General features: G+C 45.2%; 1 protein-coding gene across 2 annotated transcripts in view; it reads left to right on the top strand.

The window, feature by feature from the left end:
• Positions 1–26,477, top strand: part of LOC128150502 (calpain-13-like) — a 53,599-nt gene that overhangs the window by 19,734 nt on the left and 7,388 nt on the right. Inside the window, exons 5-18 of one of the 2 annotated variants that reach the window (XM_052806726.1) lie at positions 3,194–3,327; positions 5,167–5,341; positions 6,214–6,285; positions 8,097–8,182; positions 9,587–9,661; positions 10,520–10,686; positions 12,179–12,324; positions 15,394–15,554; positions 17,139–17,175; positions 18,872–18,934; positions 19,857–19,914; positions 20,991–21,058; positions 22,751–22,819; positions 23,926–24,004. In XM_052806726.1, the coding sequence (XP_052662686.1) occupies positions 3,194–3,327; positions 5,167–5,341; positions 6,214–6,285; positions 8,097–8,182; positions 9,587–9,661; positions 10,520–10,686; positions 12,179–12,324; positions 15,394–15,554; positions 17,139–17,175; positions 18,872–18,934; positions 19,857–19,914; positions 20,991–21,058; positions 22,751–22,819; positions 23,926–24,004 (1,390 nt within the window). Of the gene's footprint in view, positions 1–3,193; positions 3,328–5,166; positions 5,342–6,213; positions 6,286–8,096; positions 8,183–9,586; positions 9,662–10,519; positions 10,687–12,175; positions 12,325–15,393; positions 15,555–17,138; positions 17,176–18,871; positions 18,935–19,856; positions 19,915–20,990; positions 21,059–22,750; positions 22,820–23,925; positions 24,005–26,477 lie in introns of both variants that reach the window. The other variant, XM_052806725.1, reaches the window with a different exon arrangement.

Here is a 26,477-nt window from a genome sequence, read left to right as displayed (position 1 = left end):
CTGGCAGGCCCTGCTTGCTTGTATCTGAATCTACCAAATAACTTGTGGGATTAGAAGCACTTGCAGTACCATTAAGCTCCAGAAACTAAACTGGTTGTAGAAAGAATCAGTATATACTCAGCCATTCATCATTCCCTTTTTTTCACAAATTCATTTTGTTTTATGCAGTTCAGTACCAAGCAAAGAGCTCTGGCAGTGGGACTTCTTTGACCCCCTGGAGCTCTCATGGAGCAGCACCAGGAGGATTATCTTGTGGGCAGTCTAAATTTTGCTATATTCCTTTGCTCCTTGGAATACCAGATGTTTCTGTCTTGGCCCATTTCCAGCATGCAGAGGTGCACTGTATAAGATAAACCAGCTGAATGGACACCACTCTGCTTAAAACACATTAAAAGGATGCAAGCTAGATTGTCTTTCATGAGAGCTTTGAAAAGATTAGTTAGGAGCAATCCTTAAATCTTAAGCAGTATAAATACCTTACAGTATTTGAAAATGTTTTCTCTGTCATCTCATCTGCAAATCAATGCAACTGTTTCTGGCTTTCCTTGAGCAATAAACCCCTGAGAAAGCTACTCTGAATGGAAATGCTTCTCGGCAATGCCTTTCAATTATTCCATCAAAGATATTTTACTGCCATCCACAGGCTAAGCCACCAGTCCTCAGTTCAGTGAAAAATCACAAACAAGGCATATCATATGCTAATATAAAAATTTTAGCTTATAACTTTTTTTCACCCTTTTGGATCTGGAGCACATTGCCTCTCAGGAATACGAAGGGCTGCTCCAGTCTTCCTGTACAACACTAGCTGTTTGGCTGCAAGAATTAAGGGTGTTAAGCACTTCATCAGCTGTAGTTAAGAGGGGTAATGTTTTTATCTAGGCAATAATTACAATGATGTTATTTTACCAGGAATTAAGTTAGTCTTGTGTTTGTATAGGAATCACTTTCTCTGCCACAGAAACTCTGATGCTTGTGAGGCAGGGTGTGCCACGCGTTGTGACAGTAAGCAGCAGCAGCTCAGCCTGGGAAAAAACCAGAAATGTTTTGCAGGGACTACAGGGGGTTATGGCACAGTGCATCAACTCAAAACAGGGAGGATCCACCCTGAGCGTTAATGCCCCTGCTCTCAGGAAGAAACTGATGAAATCTTTAAAGGCCATAAGTGGTCAAGACCTCAGTTTCAGTATACATCCAAAAGGTGCCTTCTACTACCATGGAAAAGAGAGTGGTTGAAAGGCATGGGATTTCTCCTTGCTCAATTCCAGAACTGGATTTCTCTAAGATCCCTGTCGAGGAAGGGGAAGAAGGAAGCAAAATAACTACACAGTATTCCCCCTCCGACCAGCAGCACCCTGGGTGTGGTGTTGTCATCTTGGAACTGTCCATTTCTTTTTCCTCCCCTTCTAAGCCAAGGAAAACAAAGTCCTGATTTAAAAGGCTCACCACTAATGTGGAAATGAAGAGCTTCCCTCTTTGAAGCCTGCCTACATAGGGATTCTTTGTTTCACTTACTATCACGTTCCAATCTGCAGTACTTTAAATCCTGGGGGGATAAAGACATTTCATGAAGCCGAACTCTCAAGCCAGAAAGTGAAGGCATAGGGCCTCTCTGAAGGCATAGCGGGGAGAATGGCTTCTCTTGTACCACTCTTGCATTCCCAGAGCATCCTAAGACTTCCCATGAGGTTTCTCATTCCCACTGTGGCTTTTCCTGTCCTTGTCAGCCTAGATGAGACCATGATCTTTAAGTCTGTGGCAGTCAGGACAAAGCAGCTCTCTTTATCCAGCTGAAGAAAAATACAGTGCTGCATTCAGAAGGCCTCCAAGCTTGAGCTCCCTACCAAAGATGGCCAAGGAACTTGACTTTTGGAAAAATGTCACTCAGTGTGTTTGGGCTGCATTAATCCCCACAGCCAGTTCCGTGTTGTTATCCTTGTTTACCTGTTGTGTTTGCACATGAAGCACCATGGGGAGGTGTGGCTGGACATCACACCTTTTCTCCATACAGACCTGCTGCCAGGTGTTGACTGATGACAGGAGGGCATTGTTAGGTGACTTAAAGGACAGCTCCTTTTGGACTTTTGCCTGTCTCTTTTTTGGGCGGAGGAGAGCCATCGGCAGGCTTTTCCTCAAACCTCATCCTGCCAAAATCAAGCAGAAGGCTCAAATCACTCCTGGAGCTCAAGTTCAGAGAGTCCAACCCTGCCACCTCCTGCCGCCACTAATGTAGGGAGTGAAAGGCTGGGGTGAGGCAGAACTTAAGTAGGATCAAACCTGCTTTCGGCTTAGCAGACTGTAAGCTGCTTTGCTGCTGGGGAGATCTGGTCTTGTGCTTTTCTAACAGAACAGCTCATTTCGGGGTTTTTCATTGACCAAAGCTGTTGAAATAAAATCATGCTAGACTAAATCTATTGCTGGCATACTTCCACTGGAGTCCTTAGCATTACTGCAAATAAGAGCTTGGCCTCTTATGATTGCGAATCATGCTAAGCTACATTAATCTGCTAATGACTCTGGAAATGGCTGCTTTAGTTCATCCCCACAGATCTCTTTCCCTATCTTCTCCCTTGAAAGGTTTCATCAGCTGGATCAGCTGGAGAAACACCTGCTCTGTCCACATGCTGGAGAGACCACCTGCGTCCTCCTCATCTATCAAGGAGACGGATAACACCTCAAAACAGTCTTTAGTCACTACATGGTCCCTGTCCATGACAGCATGTCAGAGTCTTAATTGAAACACAGAGGAAAGAAAATCTAGAGACTGGATCATGACAGAGGCCCTCTGGCCAAGAGCTGTGCTGCAGGGGAAAATCCAAGTGCAGCTGAGGAGTGAGGCTCACTGAACCATCTGCATGATTGTTCTTTATCATCTTGAATGCTTGCTATTGCCCAAGAATATTAGCATATTTCCCATGTTGAATCTTTCTTCCCACTGATTGCAGGACTATTTATATTCCCAAATGACTTCCCCTGCCACTGGGAAATCCAGCCACTTGGTAGCTTGTTTAACAGTGTGGACCATTAGCCTGAAGCAGTTCAGGAGACAACTTGCACATATCCACGCTTTAGATTAATTCCTGTGCTATTTCAGGAGGCTGTTGCTTGGCATGAATATTAGCTCTTAAAAGAGGCTCATTCTTTTCTCTCTCTTCTTTTTTTTTTTTTTCCTTTTTTTTTTAAATTTTATTTCCAGTTCTGGCAGTATGGAGACTGGGTGGATGTGGTGATAGATGACCGACTGCCATTCCTAAATGGAAGATACCTGTCTGTACACCCTCGAACGTCAAATGAATTCTGGCCATCCTTGCTGGAAAAAGCATATGCCAAGTAAATATACCTGTTCTATTCTTCCACCCAATGCTGAATGATTTCTACGGATAGTTTCACCCTCTGCTTTATGCAAAGCACACAGGGAGGAGTTCAGGCTAACAGCGGTGTATGTTGTGCTGTGCTTATGCAAGGAACTGTGGCTGCATGCAAACACAGGGCCAACATAACCTGGAGATGTTGGTCTCAGGCTGAAGACCTAAATGCACTCAGCCCAAGTCTGGGACGTTAACGCCTGAGGAGTAAAATGAACAGGGCAATGGCTGGTGACACAAAAGGGGCTGGGCATCTCCTCCTTACTTTAAGCAGACTTCTTTTGCCTCTGTTTTCCTTTCCGTGTTTTCCTCTGTTTAAAGCTGCAGACTCTAAGCAGGGATTACCTCTGTTTACAATCACTAATCGGAGATCATGTAGATATCTGGAGCCAGCAATGAGAGGAAGCATGGCTGAAGAACATGCTCAGGCACAACACATGCACTCCTGTGAGTCTCTGGTCAGCTCCCACTTCACACAGAGAGCTCTGACTCTTGGCTGAGGTCCCCAGAGTACTGAAGGGTTAATAAGGATTAATAAAGAGATAATAATTTTTAAAAAATCCTCTGAGGACTGAAGGGATCAGAGTGTGGTCCCTTAGCATCTGTAACATTGGCCATTATTAAATATGCTGAAGAGAAATTCCTGTGTGAGGGGTAGTATGAAGGGCTGGAACTTGGTACACATGCCCTACATCAAGCTGGTGTAACATTTGCAATGCAGTGAAGAGGAGCTGGAGAAGAGAGCTAATTATTTTGGCAGATTTGGTCAGGAATAAGCAAATGTTAAAGCAGCATCTGAACGACTCAGGAGTAGGATACATTTTGCCCTGAGATATCTCAGAAAAGTTGACTCAGGATTCAGTATCAATTTGCTGCATAAGATTTTAATTACAAAGCAAACCAAACCTCTATTAAATTAAAGTTGCAAGCGATGCTGTTTATGAGATTCCCATTTGAGAAGTTTTTCCCCAGTGCCCATGACAAATTCTTTTCATCAGTGTAGGACAAGGACGACCCTTCAAAATACAATTAGCCGCAGACTTCATTTGATTACATTCATTAAATACAGCGTGTATGGTGGGGTTTAACAGCATGCTCTACCTGCTCTAAGTACGGCATGTTCCAGCTTATTTGCTGTCTCAATAAAGAGCACACAATAAAAGCAACAAGGACTGTGTTGGCAATATTAAATTATTATCCTATTATTGCACTCCAGCAGAGTGAATTGGGAACAGTGCTGAAAACTTATTTTTGTCTTGCCTTGGGAGCATGGGCAAATACCTTCACCTCTCTCTTCTTCCTATTTCTCATTTGCAAAAGGGACACTGGCCTTTTTTTTGAAGAGTCATGACAAAATACGATGTAGAAACTAACAGTTCAGCTCCATTTGATCCGAAACATCCATTTGAACTAGTCACCCTTGGCTCCCTGTTCAGAAGAAGGAAACTGGATACTTCAAGATGAGATGCAGCTCATCTCCCTAAAACATCTGTGTTGACATGAGATGCACCTTATTATTTTATTATTTCTGTAAATGACTCTAGACAGCTGCCTCAGATGTGGGTGAATACATAGGAAAAAGTCCCTCTTTGCCTCATTCATTCCACAGGGCATGTGTTGTGTCTGGCCATGTATTTCAATCACGTTTCCTTTCACTACCTGGCCCCGTCGTCTACACACCCCAGGCTCCTCCTATGCTCACTGCCTCGATGCACGTGTCCATTTTGGAAGCCATCGCTGTGCATTGCTTGTTAAAACACAGTGTAAGGACTAATTAACTTTTTTCTCCCCTCCCCCCAACAAGGTTTCGGGGCTCCTACCAGAACTTGCATGGAGGTTACCTTTCTGATGCTTTAATACACCTCACAGGTGGCATCCAAATGCAGTTTTCATTGAAGGATCCTCCTCCTGATCTGGAGGAGATACTGAAAGCAGCTGACAAATCTCAGTGTCTGATGGGGTGTAGCACCTCAGGCCAGGTGAGTCACAGGGCCAGTAGCATGCCTTTGTTGGTTTACCATGTTTACGTAAAGGTTGCTCTTTTGAGTAAAAAAGGAAGTCCATAATCATTCCGTGCAATAGTTACAGTTTATGGATGCCTGAAGAGATGTTGGCAGAAAAAAGTAGGTAGGGTTATGCAGTAAGGAATGTAGATGGATTGGTCTGTCAGAAAGAGGTGTTGTGGCTTCTTTCCTGGCTAATTCCACTATGATAGAATGGTATCCTCTTGCAGCAGGGCTGATTTTGGCCTCATAGCTTTGTGATCGATTCTAGCAAGGCCAAAATGCACCTCTCTTCTGCAAGAGGGTGCTATTATCGCATTGTGATTTGCAGGCTACCGGTATTAGTGCTGGGAAGTTGCAAAAGGCTTTGTGATGCTCAGCAAGCATCTTGCTGAAAGGTCGCTAAGGCTTCCCTTACAACATGTGAGGGAAGACTGCAAAGTGTGTGACATTGCTCCTGTAGTGCCTGGTTCACTGGGACTCGAAGCTCGGCTGTTGCAAACAAGCCAGGGACTAGCCCCTCAGCTCAGGTGGCTGATACTGGGCTGTGGGTGGCAGGGAAATTCTGCCAGTGACACAGTCCAGATCATTCTGCAGTTGCAGCAGCTCTGGACCATTGAAGAACTTGCAAATATGTGAAGACCTGTAGTTTTGTTAAATTTACTGGCCTGCTTATGGCTGCAGTGGAAACAATAGTCACATTCCTCTGGAGCCAGTGAATTTGAGATACTGCTGTAGTCAAAACCAAGTTGCTTTTTCTGCCATGCCAGATGACATTTCTGATTGCTGATGGCCATACCTTTGTAGTGTGGCAGAGAGCTAAAAGCTGTGCTTTTTCCCTTCGGCAGCTGAGGAGGAACATAGAGTTGAGGAATGGGATTGTACAGGGTCACGCCTACACTGTCACAGGAGCTGTGAAGGTAAGATCAAGGACTTGCTCCTGCCTGGTGGTTTCGCATTGGTGATCCACTACAGGGCAGTCATGCTGCTGTTCCATTCAGAGTAATTTTAATTAGCTTCACCCTTAGGAGGGATTGTTGAAAGCACATAGTTCAAATTCCAGGAGATGGAAGGATTCTGCCACAATGGGAAGAGGGAGGATATCTGAATCCTATAATTTTTTCTAACAGAAAAATGCAACTTCAATTCACTTTTGTGTTGGGACACTTCAACAGCAAATACAGAATTTCTGGGGATATTAATTCTATGCCGACTCTTAAAAAATTCATTTTTCTGTTTCAAATGGGAATAGAAGCACTGGCTGAAATTGTGGGATTTGTCATATGCAAATCTACATTTGTTCAGCTCAATCCCAAGCTGCCAAAAATCACTGTGTGAAAAGTAAATAACTCGCTGGTTCGAGAACAGTATTTCTCCATCTTTTAAAGCTGTTCTACTCATGCAGAACTTCTCCTAGCTAGATATTAATATTGCTGATCTGCAAACGGGACTAATTTATCACACAAATCAAAAGAAATGAAGGATTTTTTACAGCCAGAAGTCAGAACATGGCTTACCTCACTAAGCTGCAGTGCACACAGGGAGAGTTAACAGTGAGCAAGGCCAAGAAGGAAACCAAACAATGGCTATGCTATCAAGCAAGATAGCTAGAACACATTTTAATCTCAGAACCTAAAGTACTTTGGAAAGGGTATGTGTTTTCCCTAAGCTATTTTCTTCCTTCTCCCCCTCTCTTTAACGGTTTCGTGTATGAGCTTAGCTTTGGTTCATAGCCCCTCATGCCATGGCATGCTTGGTGCCGTTATCATAGTCTGTGTGCTTCTTCTCGGAGGATACTTGCTCGTAGCCAAGAGGCTCCAAAATGGAAAGATGGGGGTTGCCAGGCTCCAGAGGAGGCTCCAAAATGGAAGGATGGGGGTTGCCAGGCTCCAGAGAAGGCTCCAGCTGGCTCTCTCCAAGACAGGGGTGGAAGGATCGCGAATCCTATTGGAGAGAAAGCAGGCTGTTTCAGCTTGCTGCCGCTCGTGGTTAGTGCAGGGAGGTGAAACAGTCTTTGCCTCACCTTACAGGAGTGCCGAGGCATCCAGGGGGGTGTCCTGTGGGGAGATGATTTGAGGCTGGCCAGGGGCTGGGACTTTGCCTGGGAAGAGACTGCCATGGCCTTTGTTTCCAACACTGCCTGTGTGCATAAGGAGAGCCAGAAACAAAACATTTGCTTCTCCTTTCTGCTTCCGCCATTTTGGCTTCACTGGCGAAAGTGAGCTGCTTCTGACTTAAACCGGTGACGGCAAGAGGAGAAAAGCACCAGAAACTCCAGCTGTTGGAAACCACAGTACTGTAGATATAGAGCCACAGATTCTGTTTATCATCGTCTCTCCGTGCTGACTGTCGACATTCACTCCAGGCAGTCTGGTGACCTCGTTCCTCAAAGTCTCTGCCTTTGCTGACTCACAGAATCAGATGTGCAGAATTGGGCACTGGAGTTTCCCAAGGCTGTTGAAGTCATGCAGTGTGGCAGGAATGCTGCTGCTTCCCTCTGTGTCAGCTATTCACTGTCCTCGGAAAAGCAAAATGGGCACAGTTTTCTCCCACACCTCATTCCTTTACAATGTAGCAAAAGGCACTGATTTTTAGCTGCAGTCAAATGAGATCAGAAGTTAAACCAGGTCTCCACGGTATAGAAGAAGATCCATTTTATTACCCATCTCTTCAGTGAGTATCACGATTGTAAAAAGCAGTGACTGAGTTTATTTTACTTTCCTCTTTATAGATACGCTACAAGAATGGCTGGAAACATATCATCAGGATCTGGAATCCGTGGGGCCACGGGGAGTGGAAGGGGCCCTGGAGTGATGAGTATGGTCTTAAAGCTTTAATCTCATAAGGAGAATCACTCTTTTATAGGCTTATTGTAAAGGACCTCTGCCTTGCATCTGTTATAATGAAGCAGACATTTCTAAATCAATTCATTATAAGCGTTATTTCCATCTGCAAAGCAACTGCCCACAGAAATCCAATCCAGGGAAAACTAATGCAGCATTGGTTTTATATGTGCTCCTCACTAGGTCTAGCTCAGGCATCTTTTTGTCTATGTGTACGTTTTTCCCAGTGGGTAATTTGAGACAAGTCATGGATGAAAGAGTTATTACCCGGAGTAAGCTCTGGCCATGCCCCTAGATGCTGGCTGGCTGCTTCTATTGAATTCTGCAGCAATCGTGCATCCACCTTCCTGCTCCTTCTTCCCCTCCCATGAGTCCAAATCTGGGAGGAGGATGGTTAGCAGAGTCCATGAGACTAGGGCAGTATTTTTATGCAGTATTGAACACAGAGAGACAAACAGGGTCCTTGGTTATTGCAAAGGTAAAGTGCCGCTGGGTGACTTGAACTGATCTTTTGGATCCTGCATGCAGCTTTGGGATGCAAGGACCACTTTGCTGCTGTGTGTATAAGCTAACTTCTGTTTTCTGAGGAAAGGAATGATACAGAGGAAGACTGCAACAGTGGTTTGTAAATAAATAGATGTTAGTTTTCCTGGTGGAATTGCATCAGTGTTATCCTGACTAGAGAGATGTTCATGTGTCACTTGTACATGATTTAATAGCATCCCACCTCTCCCTGTTGCTAGGAACACTCACAACTTCACTGCTGAGAAAAGTCAGGCTAGCGTGTTGTGTCTGGATGGGTTGGCGGGTGGTGCAGACACGCTTAAGGCTGGGATAATAGCTATCTGCTCAGACAGCATCCTCCCATTCTTTGGAAGGGTGAACTATAATCCTAACTGTAATTGAAATGTCAGTAGAGCGCATTCACAGGTAAGCTGCATAAATTAATAAATTATAGATTCGTGCTCTGTTTATTTATCTTAAACTCTGCAGAAAGTACAATTATCACTTAATTATAAACATGCTGCTTGGAAGCAACACATTTGACTGGCTAATGTGCCCTCTACATGTCAGTGTAATATCAGCACTATGCCTTGGTACCTCACTAACCTCTCCAGCATGGGGACAGGTGACCAGGGCTTGCAGGGCAGAGGAGGATTCACCATCCCACGGTGGGCAACCTGGGCACAGCAAAGGTGCAGAGCTCTGTTTGCTGGCCTTGGCTATGAAGGTATTGAGCACAGTCCTGTTCCCAACATGCGGTTTACTCACCCCTCCTGATCCCTCATAACTCAACGGGCTGGTTAGAGGAATGGGCTGGCCAGAGAGATGGAAAATTGTGCCTCACATCTGCTTGTTGCTTTGTTCCTGTTTGCAGCTCTCCTCAGTGGGACCATGTTGAGCCTAAATGCAGGGAAGCCCTCCTCAGAAACAAGGATGATGGAGAATTCTGGTATTTCCCTATCAATCCTCCCGTCTACCAGGTTTTCTGTTCATGTTCATTATGAAAAAGAGTCATTTAGGCAGTTCTCTGCTCTTAGTAATGGCTCAAGGCACCGTGTGCTAGCTGTGTGCAAACAGCAAATTGGAGGTTGTCCTGATCCCATGGTTTCAGAGGAAACAAGACCTGGAGAAATGGAGCTGGCCAATATTAAGTAACAAGCTGGTGAAAAAAATGAAAAGTGAGAGAAGTAGAAATCCAGCTCACTGAGGCCTAGTCATTTTGTCACACTGCCTCTCCCCTAAAAGCGCCTAGCTTGAACCTTGGACTGGCTGGTGCTCAGAGGGGACAGGTGGCTGAGCAGGTCATAGAGCTTGTGCACTTGACTGCTCTGCAGGTGCTTGTGGTTTTTCACTGCCTCTGATTACTCTCAGATCCAGTTTAGCCATGTATGAGCAGTCCTTTAGAAAAGGTATTATTATTCAGAAAGTGCACACTTGCCCCACAAGGCTCTGAGGAAAGCAAGGGAACAGCAGGCTGGTGTGAGATAGACACTGCAGGCTTGAGAAAAGCATGAGTGTGGGGCAAGACACTGCAGAGGGACAAAGCAAGGTAGAGTGGCAGAGATGTGCTGGAGATAGCAGGACTCCACCTAGGTACTATTGAACATGTCCTGTAATTTCCCTGGGGCTTTAGGTGCAGCTAGGGCAGCCCAAATGCATTGAGAGCTGACTTCTTCTGCGCAGTATCAGCCAGCTCAGCTACAGCCTGCAGTGCTCCTTGTAATCCCCCTTTAAAGACGTGGGGAGTGAACGTGAGTACCTGGCTGGTGTCTCAAACTGAAAGGTGAGATTTTCTCCTTCTCTGCAGGATGTCCTGTGAAAACTTCCAGGAGCAGTTTTCCTGGCTGTATATATGTAACAGTACCCCAACATTTCTGGACTTTGGAGATCAGCACTGCACAACGTGGTCTGTGGAAAGGCACATTAGCCTGTGGAGTCCAGTCCTTGCCACAGGCAGGAACAACTATTCCCCAGGTAACGAATGCTCACTGCAGTCACTGAATCCTCTCCTCTCCACTGGTGCTTACAGTCAAACATTCACTCTGAGCACTGAAATGCAGAAATATTGATTGCCAATTGTTAATGCCTGCCCTTTCCCATTACAGCACCTATCAGCTGGAGAGGCAGAAACAAAGCAGCAGCACTGGCTGCTGAGTTAAAGCAGGAGACTTATGATTTAGAAACCCTGAACTCTTTAAATCAAAATCTGCTTGTCTATCTTCTTTCAGTCAGTTGCAGTAAGTGTTACTGGGGACCTCATCAGAAAGTCTGGTCTGGCAAATATGTAGCTGATTTTACAGAGTGAGAAATACTCGCAAATTAAATGGATATGAAATGAAATAATTGAGCTACAGAGCTCTATTTTCAAAGGTAGAAAGGCCTTTGAGCAGATAAGACTGTTGGTTTTACTGCCTGTGCAAGGACTTTTCTGGCATTGCAAGCTCCAATTATTAGTAGTATTTTTTTAAAAAAAATTTTGTCTTTTTTACCTTATCTTAATTTATCTTACTTTTTTACAGATGCATCACTATTTGGGTTTTGTGTTTTTTACCTAAGATGGTAGCATGTGGTCAGTGAAGGAGCTTCTTTTTTCTGCAATGCTGACTTAGCAGCAAACAGGTTTCGGCTTACAGGTTTCAGCCTCCTCATAACCTTCATCACCGTGTTTCAATGGGTGATAACAAAGCAATGCCTGTGCTGCTGCACAACACGGGCACTGGGACCAAGTGAGGAGGTGCAGGGGCTGAACTGAGAGCGTGTGGGCAGAGCCAATTTCCTTGGAGCTGTGTTTTCTACCAGCCCTCTAGTAAAGTTCCTCTCCAAGTACAGTTGGGCTAAATTGCAGCTTTCGAGGCCACCCAACACAGCTACATGGCTTAAAGTCTAGACTGGTTTAAGCAGATTCTGCCATCTCAGTCCTTTTTCCCCAGTTTGGGCATTTTACTTCTTTCTTATCAGGGATGCTTCCTGTTAATCAAAACCTTGGCCAAGAAGAAATATTTTCGCTCTTCTGCTCAACACTCTGTCTTGTCCACCACAAACATTAACAGGAAGGAAGGGGAGGATAGCTTTGGACTTTTTCTTACTTTTTTTTTGGTAATTTTCTTTTATGTGTTTGTGCTCTCCAAGCTGCTATCCTTTTCAGCTTGGCCACTGGGTCAGGCGGCTGATTAAGAATCACTGTTTTCTGCCTTGGGGCAAGTGTGCCATGTAGGTGAAGCAGATGTAGGCGGGTTGAGAAATCTGCACAACTTTGCCAGAGATTTCTAGAATGTGCAATCAGTTTAACTCCAGATGCCTCAACTCCTACTGGCAATGTAGAGACTACAGTGCTCTATTGTATTGAAAGGATCTTGGAGCAGTAACTACCTATTCCTCTGGGTCCATACAAGCAAGATCTTACACAATAGGCTACTACTGGGACATCTATGTGGCTACTATTAATCTATTAACACTTTCTCAGCAGGTGCAGTTTCAACGAACCCTCAGTATTTTTTCAAAGTGCTGGATTATGACGCAAAACCCTATAATGTAGTCATTTCACTCATGCAAAAACATGCTAAGGATATGCAGGATGAAAAAAACCTGAAGATTGGCTTTTTTATCACCATGGTAAGCACAATCAGGTATCATGTTGGCACTGTTGTTTTCTGTGTGGCTTATTATATCTGTACGTGGAAGTGAAAGACTGAATTGTCTTTTAGGCTGTAAAAAGAGAGTAGTCAGTATTTGGAGTGAATTTCTGGATGCCTTCTATTGTAGAAAATCGCAGGAAAAGTAGAATTAGGCAGGCTTAGTTTGCTTTATTCATGTCTTAAGAGAGCAAAGGTTGAACTTTTAGCTCTGTAGCATCCCAAAATAGCCCTGGGAAACTCAGGGAGTCCTGAGATTACAAGATGTGCCAGGAAAATATTCTCTGTGCCCAGTGGTACTTGTGACATGCCTTGCTGGCCTGGCACAAGGCATGACAGCCAGCCCTAACCACAGCGCTTGAATGGCACTCCAGGTCTAGTAGGGAAGCGAATGGCCTCTTGTTCCCCAAAATGGGCTTGTCTTGCTCATCACCCATTTTCTACCACAGAAATGCCATGCAAAACACATTTACAAATACACGGAAGGCTTTGCTCAAGACAAGTGCAGAGGTAATCTGCTCAGATACCTGGGACCACCATTACAATTTCCCTGTTTTTTGTTTTTCTTGGTGACTGTCCAGGGAGCTGCCATTTCAAGGGCAGTTATTGTCAGAGCATTACCAGACTTACTAAAAGCACAATTGCTAGTGCGGATGGATGCTAGCCTTTTCCAAAGTGTTTTTACTGTTGGCTGAGGAGGGTGGGAGGGGGTTGTTCTTAACCTGAAGAATAAAAGGAAGCAAAGATTGCTATGACCCTAACTTCACATTCTCCTGATCACTGGAGAGGTTTGCCCTAGTCCCAGACTTTGAATAATTGATAACAGCTCCTCATAAAGGAAGAGCATGGCTTTGTAGCTCATAAAAAAAGTGTCTGAAAAATAAAAGATGTAATAAAAAAAGCATCTCTCCAGCAAGAACTCACTATCCCTGTGCAAGGAGATCCTCTGCCTGGTGCAGATATCAGGCCTGCAGGACTCCATGGGGCCAGGTGTGCCACCTGGAAAGATCTGCTGCTCCTGGAAAATGGGGAACTTGATCCTTCCAGCATCCTCATAAGCTGTCCCCCAGCAGTCACCAGACATGGAGGTCCCTGCATGCTCTTCCATGATGCGTGTTCACCTTGATTGATTACCCGTTTTAACAGAAATGACCCTCACTGGGAGGTGATGGCATAGGTGTTGGGTCCCTTGAAAAGAGGTTGTTTAATCAGGAAGTAGACTAGGGGACAGATTTGCTCTATTCTTGCTTTATATTTAAAATTTCATTCTTCCCCTCCAGTTGATGCTCAGGTGCATTCATTTAGTTTTTCCTCTCTCTTGGTATGTTCCCAGAGATGGATCAAATTTGATGAGTATGTCAAGTCTGGATGACATGGGCTGTCAACCCATAGCTCACTTCAGGCTCAGTTTGGGCTTCTGATCCCAGGTGATCTCCTACACAGGAGCTGAAGGGCAAGGCCAGAACAGACAATTACCAGGGGCACCAGGATTACTGTGGAGCACCTGGTTCCCCCTGAGAGAAAGAGGACAGTTATGCTGCTCCGTCACACCATAGCTTTTAGTAATGTAATGACATTGTTACAAATCCACACAGTAGATTATACGAAAAATATTCTCCCATAGACACAGCTGGTATTTTAACATGAGAACTGGTCTACCAGCTCCTCACAGCCAGCCCAGTGTCCTGCCCTGGTAGCAGCAAAAACCAAGTCCAGGCTCTAAAACCAGGGTAGGTGTACGGTGCTGTTCCCTGGGTTTATTTCTCAGTGTCTAGCCTCAGTGCCTGAGGGCAGTCAGAGGTGGCATCTTTGCATAAAAGTTTATGAGGGGTATTCTCTGCACAAAGAGAGTGCAATTGTGAAGATTCATGTGGCTTCGCTCTTCCTCCCTGAACTGCTTTCACTGCCATTATTCATTAGCAGTGTCATTCATTGCTCAGTACCTTTTGAGATGCATCAAATTGTTGCTGTGAAGTAAAAAGAGTGTTATCCCTTGGCAGGATGAGAGGGGAATGCAGTGCAGGCAAGGATGCAAACCACAGTGGACATATCTGATAGCTCTAGGAAGCCTTTGATTAAATATAGACGTGGAACACTAATACGTGGCTGTGAGGGAAGTTTAATGTTGTGTGATAGAGCTGAGCAATGCATAGAGGCTGATTCTTATCTCACACCGGTTTTGACTCCATTGAGATATTAATCTGCTGCTGGTTTTTACCAGAAGGAATGTGGAATGAGACCCCAAAGTAAAAAAAAAAGGATTACACCATTTATTTCTTTGCAGCACTGCCCATTTCTATCTGCTCAAGATCCGACCCATAATACTTGGCAGTCTACATACCTCCCAGCCGTCTGTAACAGTAGTCATCTTTTTTTTTTTTCCTCTCCCAAAATAGCAGTTTTATGTTATTGTCTCCCAAAGGCATGGCTCTTAAATAACTCTGCCATGCTGTATAACCATTCTAAATGGAATTTATACATGCTGATGTATTTTGGGGAATATGTTTAGTAAGGGTTTTTTATTATGCCATCTTTACATGTCATCATAGTAATAGCTGTTGCATTATATTTGTTTCATCTCAGCAAAAATAATGGAAGAAAAATCAGAATATTCTGTTTTCTTGTGACACTTGCTGGAAGGTTTGGGTTGTGATTCTTGAAGCATTGTCATCTGGGTGAGATGCTTAGTGAGCTTTCTGACCTCTCTGAGTCACGCTACATGTCAGGGAAGTTTTAGTAGGAGTATTCATCCTTGATTCCTTCATGAAGTCCGGTCTGCTTAATGTTAATTGAAGTTCTCTTCAAAGCCACTTACATTCATTTTGCCTTCTGTTTCTTTCAGTTTTTCCACCCTTGTGCATTTTTGATGTGTCCTTGAAGAAAGTCTGTCACCTGGATGGACTTTTCATGCCTTTGGGGAGGTTAAGGCATGTTAGATGCAGTGTATATTTAGAGAGCTGTGGGAATGTAAGGCTGCTGTGGGTGCACTTGCTGATTTACTTTGGTTCCTGACATGAAGGGGAGATAGCCGGCTATATTTTTCTTTCAGAAGAACTCTGAAGTTCTGAAACAAAATTTTTCCCTGACTCGAGATGTGACCAACTACTTTATCTTGAGCCCAGGAACATATGCTGTCGTTCCTGCTACAACAGAGGACCAAGAATTTGAATTTCTCTTACGAATTTTTGTGAAGAATCAAGACCACAACAAGTAAGATGATAAGTACTCCTTAAAGGCCCCAGACTTAGAGTGTGCCAGGATTTAACAATTTAATGTCAAGATAACTAATGTGGCAATTTGCTTTTGACGTACTCTAGAAGCGTGTTGGGAAGATGCAGATGAACGCTAAGCACCATGTTAAGGGGGATCAGGCGTATAGTCAGATGCATAGGGATGGCCACTGCAGAACAGGGCAACAGGTCATCTGCAGCCACCAAGGGTCTCAGCTTTGGTACAAAGAGCCACACAAGCAAGCAATAATTGTGAGATATGCCCCCTGCCCCGATTGTGGGGAAATCTCTCTTAATCGAAAGGAGGACTGAGAGCTTGTTTTTCTTAACAGCTATTATGCAGTTTCTTAGGTTATGCTAGCTGGACGCCAGACGGATCAGGTCCCATTTGCTCAGAGCAGGACCTAGAAAAGCAAAGAGCAGTAAAAGGCCTTAATCCTTTTACCCAGCCATCTCATAGACAGGCTGGTAGGGCTCCCTGTAGGTATGAGAGGGGCCCTGAAGATAAGTTTAGTGGAAAAATGGTATCTTAGTTCATGCAAAGGCAGCTGTTATCACATTTTCACAAAAATACCTGGGTGTGCTTTACATAAAGAACAAGCCCCAGCATTCAGCCTTACCAAATGACCTTCAACCATCAGATGTGCAGTGGCTTTCCTTCAGCAAGCTTTATACTGGAGGTGATTGCAGCTCTTACCTCATAGGCTCATATCTTAATAATGAGATTGCTTTCTAGGCTTTGGCCTCTGGCAAAAATAGCCTGGAACCAACTAAGGGAACCCCTTAGTTATGGAAAGCACACAAGGAGTCTGTGCTTTGGGTTGGACTGCCTTCAGCATGATGAGTCCTGCACAAGATGGCTCAGCCTTGGGAGGTAGCACTTTCCAGGAGAGCCTCCGACCCTCACAGACCTTCCTGAGCTAGGCCAAGCGTGGGGATCCCCTTCCCATGGGTCTCTGCAGCACTCACCTATGTAATAGTGCAGATGCTATAAAAACAGCATCTGGCTTGCCTAATTTCTCTACCAAAAGCAAAACTCAAGTATTGAATGTTGCTACTAAGTGAGCCTCAGAAGGAACGGTGACCCTGGCTCAATTTCAGGCAGTCTGCAGACATTTAAAAGATGTTGCCTTTTAATAGCCCAGATGCTATTTTTATTCCTGACTATTAAACTAGGCAAAGAGAAAGCAGGTGAAAATTTGATATGGCTCAAGGCAGGGCAGCCCTGTCTTTTGTGTGATGAGGTTAATCCTGCCATGCTCAGAGTGAGACAAGTTACCCTTCCTCTGCTGCTGGTGCCAGCAGGGCCAGCTTGGGGAAAGCGGTGGCCCCAGAGCAGCCAGAGACTCAGACCTGCTCGTGTCTGCTTGCACAGAGGGACCCAGGACTGGTGCAACAGGCTTGACTGGACTGGGACAGGCTGGGCAGTGTGGGTGCTGAGCATCTTGTGGGGCCGTGGGCTGGGTGAGCATTCCTGTTGGTGGCTGCCTTCTGCCACATCTGCAAATCAGTGCTCTGAAAAGGCCCATTCTCTCCCAGTTTGACTCTTGTAACTCTTTTCTAGGAACCCAAACTCCCCGCCCAGCCCAGTGCTGCTGATGGTAAGAGTCTGTGAAAACTGATGTAGATACTGGTGGTGGTGAATGGTTCCCAGAGACCTGACCATTCGGTAGCCATCTCTACTGACTCCTTTTCTTCCTTCCCTACGTACCAGACACCGCTCTGCTCTTCTCTCCTTTCACCACCCAGTACCCGTCCCAGAGTTCGACTCTGGCATCCTGCGACCTTGCTGGGAGAGCAGGTCACCAACCTGGGGTACCTCTCTGGAGACATGGGAGTGACAATGAAGCCCTTCCTCTTTACATATGTCTCTTTCAGAGCCTGATTTTTGAAGGAAACGTATCTTATACAGTCCCTCTGTCAGCCTGTGCATCTGTCCTTTTCACCTTGCTACCTTTAACACTTTGACCACCAAATATAGCAGGGGGGAGAGCATTTCAAAGATACTAAATTCTTGCAATGTCTGTAAAATGGCTATGTATCTAAGGAAGCGAGAGGGGGAAGCTTTGATGAAAAAGTCACAGCTTGAGTTTGACCTCTTTTGAAAAGACCTCACACCTGAGAGCGGGGTCATACATGCCTTCCCCATGGGAATGGCTTCATTTAAGTGCTTGCACCCTATAAATCACAGGAGTCCATAGAGGTGAGGCCCAAAGTGGAGGAGTTGTGATTTTCATCAGCGTATCTTCACAGACGTAAGGGAAATTACACTTCAAAACTAGTTGCGCCTCTGGTTTAACCCACATTTCAGCCTGTCTAGCCCAGCTACCATCTGTTGCTGGACTTCCTTGCTGTGAACTGTGCAAATTGCCAGAGCTGGTCCAGTCCACGCTGCTGTCTCAATGGTTGCTTGCAAAATCCTGCCACTGAGAGGCTGTTATTTATAGCAGTGCAAACTCAGTGCAGGTCTTTGAAGCGAAAGGTGTAAAGCTGCTTCAGGAGAACATAAAACAGAGTCCTTTCCTTGTGATTAATTTTCCAGCCTGCAATTAAGCCCCATTAGAGGGGTAGTGTAAATGGTGGCTTATTATCTCTTCCCACTGACAAGCTGTCAGTTTACTCAGCTGTTGTCGTTAGCCAATGTTTTGACTTTGATGAATTATGGCACCCACACTTTCTGCTCTTGTTCAGGTATTTGGGCTTCACTGGTGTGAATTATCTCACACAGAGCTGAACCCATTGGGGCTTAGGCTTAGATTTTTGGGGGAAACTTTATAATGTTGAGGCGTAGTTCTCCTTAGTGCCTGGTAGATATCCTCACCGGAGGGTTGAAAAAAATCACTTAACCATTGAATTGCAATTGTTTAGGTACAGTCAAGCCTGCCTTGGGGCTGAGAAGGTATAAGAGAAATGAAAAGTCACCTCCTGCTCTATTTTCGTGGTTCACATGAATCTTCGCATGCCCTAAGCCAGTGATTTCAGCTGGGGGCCATCAATAAGGATCAGGCTTTGTATCTCTATACTTATGTATTGACTTTCTGATGTGTTCTGTTGTCTTCCTCAGGCCCTGAGCTGCTCCTTCCTGGTTGTACTAAGTGCTAACATCCAAACTATGCTGCTTCCTTCACTGCAGTAGCTGTTCCTCACTCCTAGTCCACTTTACTTTTGGGGTGTTAAAACTCCAGCCTGTTCTGTACATTCCCTGCCCTCTCTAATGTGCTGTTTGGATCTGCAGGCTTCTGCCTCCAGTTGTTTTGTAACTGAATTATTTATGTGCGTACTTTGTCTTTGATTCAGGATGGATCAAGACAGAACCAGGACAGCTCCTATAAGGCTGTCTTCCTGAGATACGCTAAGCAGGTATCCTATCTAAAACATCTTGCTGAAAAATAAAAATAAAAAAGGCATATGGATTTGCAAAAAGAAAAACTGATCTATGATGTTGATACAAACCCATTTAGAAAAATGTTTTTTGGAAATATAGCTCCATCCTCAAGCGGATACCCTGAAAACAGTATTGATTGAACTGCCAAAACCCCCAGAAAAATGGGACATTCAGCTGGGATAGATTGGCTAGCCCCATATATCAGCAGAAGATTGGAGATTTATGGTTGTGCTGGTGATGGGCTTGCATGTGTACTTTTTTTTTTTTTTTGGCTTTGGTTTGTTTATTTACTGAAAGCAATTAGAAAGACTTGGGTATTCCCCCCTCTCATCAGCATATTTTCCATTTGCCTTCACGGCATTTGGAAACCAGACATCAGTCAGCATTTGAGTAATTGATTCCTGCTCTTTCATAGCCAAACTCTGTATGTTCACCAGAGATGCTTTTAATGGTTTAATAAACTGTTATAAAGAACTCCTCGACTTAGTCAAGAGGAAAAAAAAAAATCACTGCCAAGTATTTGCACAATGGACTTGCAGTTGGTAGTTATATCAATGCATGAAGGTGAAAATGAACACGGGCTGCCATGCTGAATGCCCTGGGGGTGTCTCGGGAGGGAGGCAGTCAGTCAAGTTCACCGATGGACAGTTCAGAGGGAAGTCCGGGGTGACAGGAGTGCCTGTAACTCCCCTGCAAACTCTTGTGGGGAAGGACAAAGAGTGGCCCAGCAGCACAGAGGGCTTTGTTATGCTCCCGGGGGGGTGCTGGTGCTCCTCTGATATAAGCAGAGGTCCTTCTTGGTTGCCACAGCGCATGAGTAAAGCAGTTTCTGGCAAAAGTGACACACGAGAAAACCTTATGCTCACAGACCTCTCTTTGCATTTTATTCTGCATTAGGGCTCAGCTATTGATGCCTCGCAGCTGCAACAACTCCTTAATGAAGTGATCCTGCAAGGTAAAGCTTTTACAACTCAGCTAATGTCGTTGATGCTTCTCTATCCTTAGTCTAGTGTAAATTAGACAGGATTTAGTGGTGTCCTGATGGTCCTCAAAAAATCCTCAGTGTGGCTTACTGCACTGTTGGATCTTGAAGAATGAGAAGTGCCTCCACCAGGGTACCTTTACATGCACAACAGTTTGGCTTTATTTTTTAAAGAAAACCAAAGCAATATTCACATGAAAAAGGCAACGCAATCCAGACCAGGTGCCAACAGACTCTTCAAGGAATGGCTGTCAGCAAAGCTGTGCATCTGCTTGACAGCCAAATTTCACCCTCCCCTCCCCCTCCCAGTTCTGCCAAGGGATAGCCTCTGCTTTGCAGACCTACCCTACCCCCTGTTGCCCTTCTCCTGGATGTCCCTGCAGCCCCCATGAACACCCCTTCCCACTCCATGCCCCACCAATTGCAGGAGGAACCCAGTCCCTGGCTGGGCTGCACCAGTGAGCGCCCCAGGGAGCTGTGCCTCCCACTCTCCTCATTGTCACCCAGTTTCTCCCATTTCAGCCCTGGCCTGCATCGCTCCTCTGCAGACGCCTGAAGCTGGCTTTCAGCATTTCCCAGCCTTCCTAACCTGCCCACCTCGAAAATAGCATGACACAGGGGCACAGCCAGAGGGCACGAACCAACTCAGTCATGCACAAGCCTTGAAGTGCTCTTAGGACTCGCTAATTTAGCATAAATGGCCTTTCTTGTTGCTGTCATTTCCCTTACCCTTATTTCAAGAGGGAAAAGTTTCCATCAGGGCAGGTAGGTGGGCAGAGACTGTGCAGCGTAGCTACCTGTGAGCCCAAACAGGGCACCTGTCCTCGGGGAAGGGAGCAGCAGAGATGTCTGAGACACATCCCACTTCCTCAGTGAACCTCAGCCTGGCATGTAGCCCTTGCTGCTGTTTGAGAACCTGAGCCAGAGCTGGGGCTTTTTAGCTATGTGAGCTTTCCGATTGGTGTCCTCCTTCCCTCCAAATGGTGACCTGATGCCTCCGTCACCCCCCTTGCTCTCACTAACTCCATCTGTTTTGTCAATCCTTGCAGATGAAATGACCAGCCTGGGAGGAAGATTCAGCTTCGATTCATGCAGAGGCATTTTAGCTCTGATGGATGTATCCTTTCAGCAGAAGCAATAAACTTCCCTGGTGCTGCCCATCCTTGTCTTGAGTTACGGCTGAGCTGAGCATCCCAGTGTGAGAACCTGCAAGTAAATATTAGCCATGGTCCTCAATAAATAACTGTGCTGGAATCTGTGCAGGACTTTGCCATGCATGCCCTGGCTGTGGCGTGTCTGTTGAAAGGTGAGGGTCAACCTTCTGCTACCAGCTAACTCTTTGCTCTCATTTTCCCCTCTGCAGGGCCCAGGGTTGGCTAAGCTTCACCCTTGGGTGCAGGTCGCAAGCAGAACCTGAGGCAAGGAGGCAGCACAGAGCTGAGGCATAGCTCAGCATTTCCATCACAGCTGCAACCACGCTGGCCTGTGATGGTAGCTCAAGCAGGCTGCTAGCACTGCCAGCAAAGCTGGTGTTAGGGGGAGAAGCACTGTCACCACCAAATCACAGGCACTTGCCTGGCAGGCCATTCATCCTTTCCAGTGTACGTTCCCCATTTAGATGTATCATGCAGTCTTTTTACTGTTAACAAGACAACACTGGAAATACATTGCTGGCCGTTGTAGAACAAGAAGGCTCCTTGATGAAAGCATAAATTCTCCACTGTGTGTTTTCTCCCCCTTGCTCGCTCACAGTCTCTTTTCTTCCATGCCTTGAAATAACTTTGTCACATTTTCAGACATTTACAAACTGCCAGGGAATGAATAAAAATGACCAGAAGTCCCTCTCTCTTTCCAGCTTTCTGCATATAGCAAGTGAAAGAGACTTTTCCCCCTTTCCAAAGCCTCTCCTGGGCTAAGTGGGTGCTGTGAATGCATGGCACGTGCAAAGAACTGACAAAGCCACTGCTCTGCTTTAATTCAAGATGGATTTTTCATTCTCTGGCCTGCATAGAATCCATGTACAGTGTGACCTATCCTGGCCTGCAAAGACAGGATCAGCTTTTTTCACTCAGGTTTCATGGCAGTGGCACTTGTCTGCTTATATTTCACTGGCGGTGAGTTTTGCTTTCAGGGAGTTTTCGCCATCCCAGATGCCTTAGGTGAGGTGCTGCATGTCTGCCCAGGACTCCTAGATGGTGTATGGAGGGGAGCAGGTCCACTGACACAGTCCTTCGAGCATCCCTGGGGGATGTCTGCTGACACCCCTGGGCTCCTGCAGCTAGCTCATGGTGGGGAAGTGTTTTCTCGCATGCGGCATGTGCATGGCTCAAAGGCTGCTGCTGCCTTCTGACAGCAGGCATCAGGACTGGCTCCTCACGCTCTCGGCTCCTTCAGTGCCTGTTCCTCCAGGAGGATCCAGCCAGAGCTAATAGCGTGCTGCCGCACACGCAGAGGCAAGGCAATGTGCAGACGTGACCTGGAGCACGGGGTCATGTTCATCCACGGGGGCCTCTGCTCAGAGGCTAAATGTCAACTGAAGCGATCGCTGCAGGTTCCATTGTGGTTAAATGCACTGTATAAATAGAAACCTTTTGTTGTTTGTGAGCACAGATAGAGCAGCTGAACAATGTGCCAAAGAAGTTGAATTTAAGCATAATTGAGAGCAGAAAAACTCTTGGCTTTCTCAGCAAAGTAACAGACAGAAGAGACTGAATCTTATGTCTGTCTTTATGTGAAGGCAGCATCCTCAGGAATGAAGACAACCAGGTTTAGCTCTCATTAACTGTTCAATTCCTAACTATATGCACAGCTCAACTCGAACGGACAGCTCACACTGCAGGAGTTCGGGAGCCTCTGGCGAAGTCTCACTAAGTACATGGTACACGGGGACTGCTCTCTTCTCTGCTTATACTGTACTCTTGGGCTTTTCATCAGCGGGGTTGCAGATGCTCTGTGATATCAAAACACTGGGGGGAAAAACATTGCAAAGGTTGCTTGCTTAGTGGGTCAGATTTCCATCCTCTCATGCAAAGGTTGAGAGCTCAGGAAGCCGTGGTGTGTGTAAAGTGCTCCAAACGAGCAGCCGAGGCTTTTTGAGTGCAGGTAATATTGAGAAAAAAGTGGGAAAAGGTAGGAAGGCCAATTAGGCTCAGAATTCAATGGAAATCTCTGTGTGCTACCACTGGCAATTTTTTTAAAAGCTTTCTAAGCTGAAATGAGTTCTTGAACAGTCATCTGAAAAATATCACTTCCTCATTGCTGCAGTTTGTAGTGGAAATGTGTAGGATCCGATGAAAGCTTAACTGGGAGAAATGTCTCTGCTCCAGGATAAGCATTAGGTCTGGAAGCAGTGAGGACAGTAGCTTGGTATTTAGGGTCCCACCTAAATTCAAAGCCAGAGCATGCGTGGCAGCTTCTCTGTGTCAGGTCCTTCTCCTGTAGTCTTGGTGCAGGACAGGAAGGTTTCCTGAAGCCTCAGGGTTGGGTGGGCTCTACTGTGTTGCATCCCTCTTGAGATGGTCTGAGGCCACCTAGGACATGGGGTGCTAGTTCCCCATCTAGTAATGGTGCTCTTCCTACTGACAGCACCTCAAGTGTGGCTTGTGGGGTTTCAACCGTGCGTTGGGAAAGATGACCCCACACCATTCTGGGACTCAGGGACTCCTGGCTTATTTCACATGTTATAGACAATGTCTTTTTGTCAGTGGAGGTGTGAATATTCCCATTGCTGCCTGCACACATAAACCAGGGAGACTGAGCAAAAAGGCTTCCATCCACCCAAAACTGTGGGATTTCTTACACAGTAACATAGTGTCTGAGCCTTCTGGAAACGGGTCTCCCTTGTCACGGTCACCCCATCTCATCTGTTGAACTTCCTTGCAGCATATTTATTAAGGAGGGAAAGCATCCTACATAATTAGATGTAGTAGTAAATTTGGCGAATGCCAATATGGGCTTGAAATCTGCCTTTAAACTGTTTTTTAGGATATCTTCAGCAAGGAAGACAGAAATCATTCTGGATTTCTTGATGTGTCTGAACTGAAAAGCGCAGTACAGAGAGCAGGTACGTCCATAGGTGCTGAGCAGCTCCCTTTCTTGTCCCTGTGGCAGTGAAGGAAAGGGTGAAAAAGAGAGACGAAAATAAAAAGACCTTCGGGGACAGAGCGGTTCGGACTGCACAGAGGTGCCAGTTAGATCACAGCTCTGCTCAGAGGTCTGCATTGTTTTGGGGCATTGAGACAGAAAGCTCGTTTCAGGGAGAAACCCTTTGCACTGCAGCTGGGGAGCCAGCAGAGAGATGCAGAGAAGCACAGCACTGGCCAGAGCCTGAAGACTAGCTGATCCGTAGTTTCTCTAGGTCATGGACAAAACATCCAGCAGAGGAAAGGAGCAAGGAACAGTCGATGCTTGCACTTGCCCCAGTTCCTGCAGTTCTCTCCAGGGCAGTGACTAAGTCTGTAAGTGAAAGGCTCAGTGACAGGCATTTATTTAGTTTGCACTGACCTCTGTTGGCTGCACGAATACTGAAACTTGCAGTGAGTGCATGGGACCTCTTCATGTGAGTGAAGTATTTTAGCTGGGTCAGCTCTCTAGAGACTTTGTGCATGAAATACAGCTCTGAGACAGCAATCCTCTTATAATCGTACAGTAAAGAAGCTCCCATTTGGCTACCTGGAGCTTGGAGGGGTGTTGTCCCCAGGAGGAACCTGGTGCAGAATTGCTATCCGTGGAAGCCATCAGCTCAGGGGATGTACGTGTAATTTTTTTGTTGCTGAGAGGTGGGCAGAGCATTAGCATCTGCCTGAGGAGCACAGTGCTAATGTGCCAAATGTCAAAGGAGAAGCTGCCAGGTCCGTTCTGTAAGAAAGGTGCTAAAGTGTAAAACCGGGAGGAAAATTTTACATTGAGAATTCCTGGCAGCCAAAACAGTGCAGCTATTTGAAGGGATAAAAAAGCACTGTTACATGGCAAATTCAGTACTTGTTGGGCTATAAGCAGTTCTGAGTGGGGGGAGAAAAGAAAATTTTAAGCTCATTTTTGCCACCTTCTGAGCCAGACAGCTGCATTTGAATCTGGCTTTGCATTAGGATGATCCCCATCGTGGCTTTTAGGCAGGAAGGAGCGGACAGCCCCAGAAAGCGTTCAGGAGGTTGGTGCTACCTCTGGGAATGGCACTAATGTATCTAAATACAACTCCTAGCTGGTTGTTCCCTGAAGTGTTCAGTGCTTTCCCCAGCAAAACACTGAAGTGTGTGCTTAATTTTCACTGTTGTCCTAATGCTTCAAAGCATAATAATCATGGGTCACATTTTCTGCCAAAGCAGGCTAGCTGCATTAACAGCAGTGCTGCCCTGAAATGCAGGAGCATTGGCCTGCATTTACAAACTCCTCACTGGCCATATTAAGTGCATCAAAATAATTAAAAAAAATAGGAAAACATAAAGTCTGTATTTTAAAGCTTGACTAAAACCAGAGTGAGGAATCCAGCAGACAAAAGGTGTGGGGAGTAACCTTACAAATAAGCAACAGCACATAACTGAAACGCTGTGGGAGCAGAGAAGGCTGACACTTCAGTCTTGTTGATGAGGTTAGTTGAGAGACATTGCCAGGTGAGCAGATTTCAGAGCAAGTATATCCCAGACTGACCATGCAAATTGTCAGTGTTTTACTAGTGTAAGACATGATTATAGCGTATCGTAAGCAGCACTGCAATGCTTGCTGGAATCTGCTCTCCAGAGAGCTTGATTGAATTCCCACTGCCTTCAGAAGGTTAAAAATGAGATAGAATTCATTGCTTACTACTACAGTGGTTCTTGGCAGTGGTTTAAAACTAGAATCAAAGAAGAAATTTCATTAATTAGATTTTTTTAATTACTAATTGTCCTCCTAGGAAAAAAGTCTAAAATCAGGTTTATCTTAATTTCAAATGTATCTTAAGCCCAAATGTATTTCCATTATTTAAATAGTCATCATTGTGTGTCTGCTTCCTGCTGGAGACCTTCTCCAACTTAGGCTCATGCAACCAGAGTTTGTTGACGTTCTAACCCACCTCCATTGGCTGTATCTCCCCCTGCACAGGTGTAGAGAAACCATTTCTTGTTCAACTAATTTAGCTCCGTGATGAGTTCATCTAAAACTGAAAAGTTTAGAGCTGGTTGAAAAAGCAGGAAAGTTGCTTCTCTTCCAGCTGAGCCACTAAAAACTCGGGGTGAGCAAATGAGACTTCTCTGAAGCCTCAGAGAGTGCCTTAAACCAAAGCTATCAGTCCAGCTCCATGCAGAAAATTTCTCTTTTGTTTAGCAAATCAGCTTTTAGTGCAAAACATATATAAATCATTCCTTTTATATAGCTAGCACATTTAGGATAGTTTTGTTTAACTAATAAAAGAATAATTCTAAAACGCAATTTTTGTTCATTCAATTGAATACCAATTTCCAGCCGAACAGACTGTGACACAAATACTGAATAATCAGCTAATAAAAAAGAAATGCACCCTTCACCATTTCCTAATAGAAGAGAAAATGTAAAAATTCAGA

Source organism: Harpia harpyja, chromosome 13 (genome assembly GCF_026419915.1).
Source record: "Harpia harpyja isolate bHarHar1 chromosome 13, bHarHar1 primary haplotype, whole genome shotgun sequence".
NCBI lineage: Eukaryota > Metazoa > Chordata > Aves > Accipitriformes > Accipitridae > Harpia > Harpia harpyja.
Note: the sequence above shows the minus strand (reverse complement) of the source record. Positions and strands in the feature narration are given on the sequence as shown.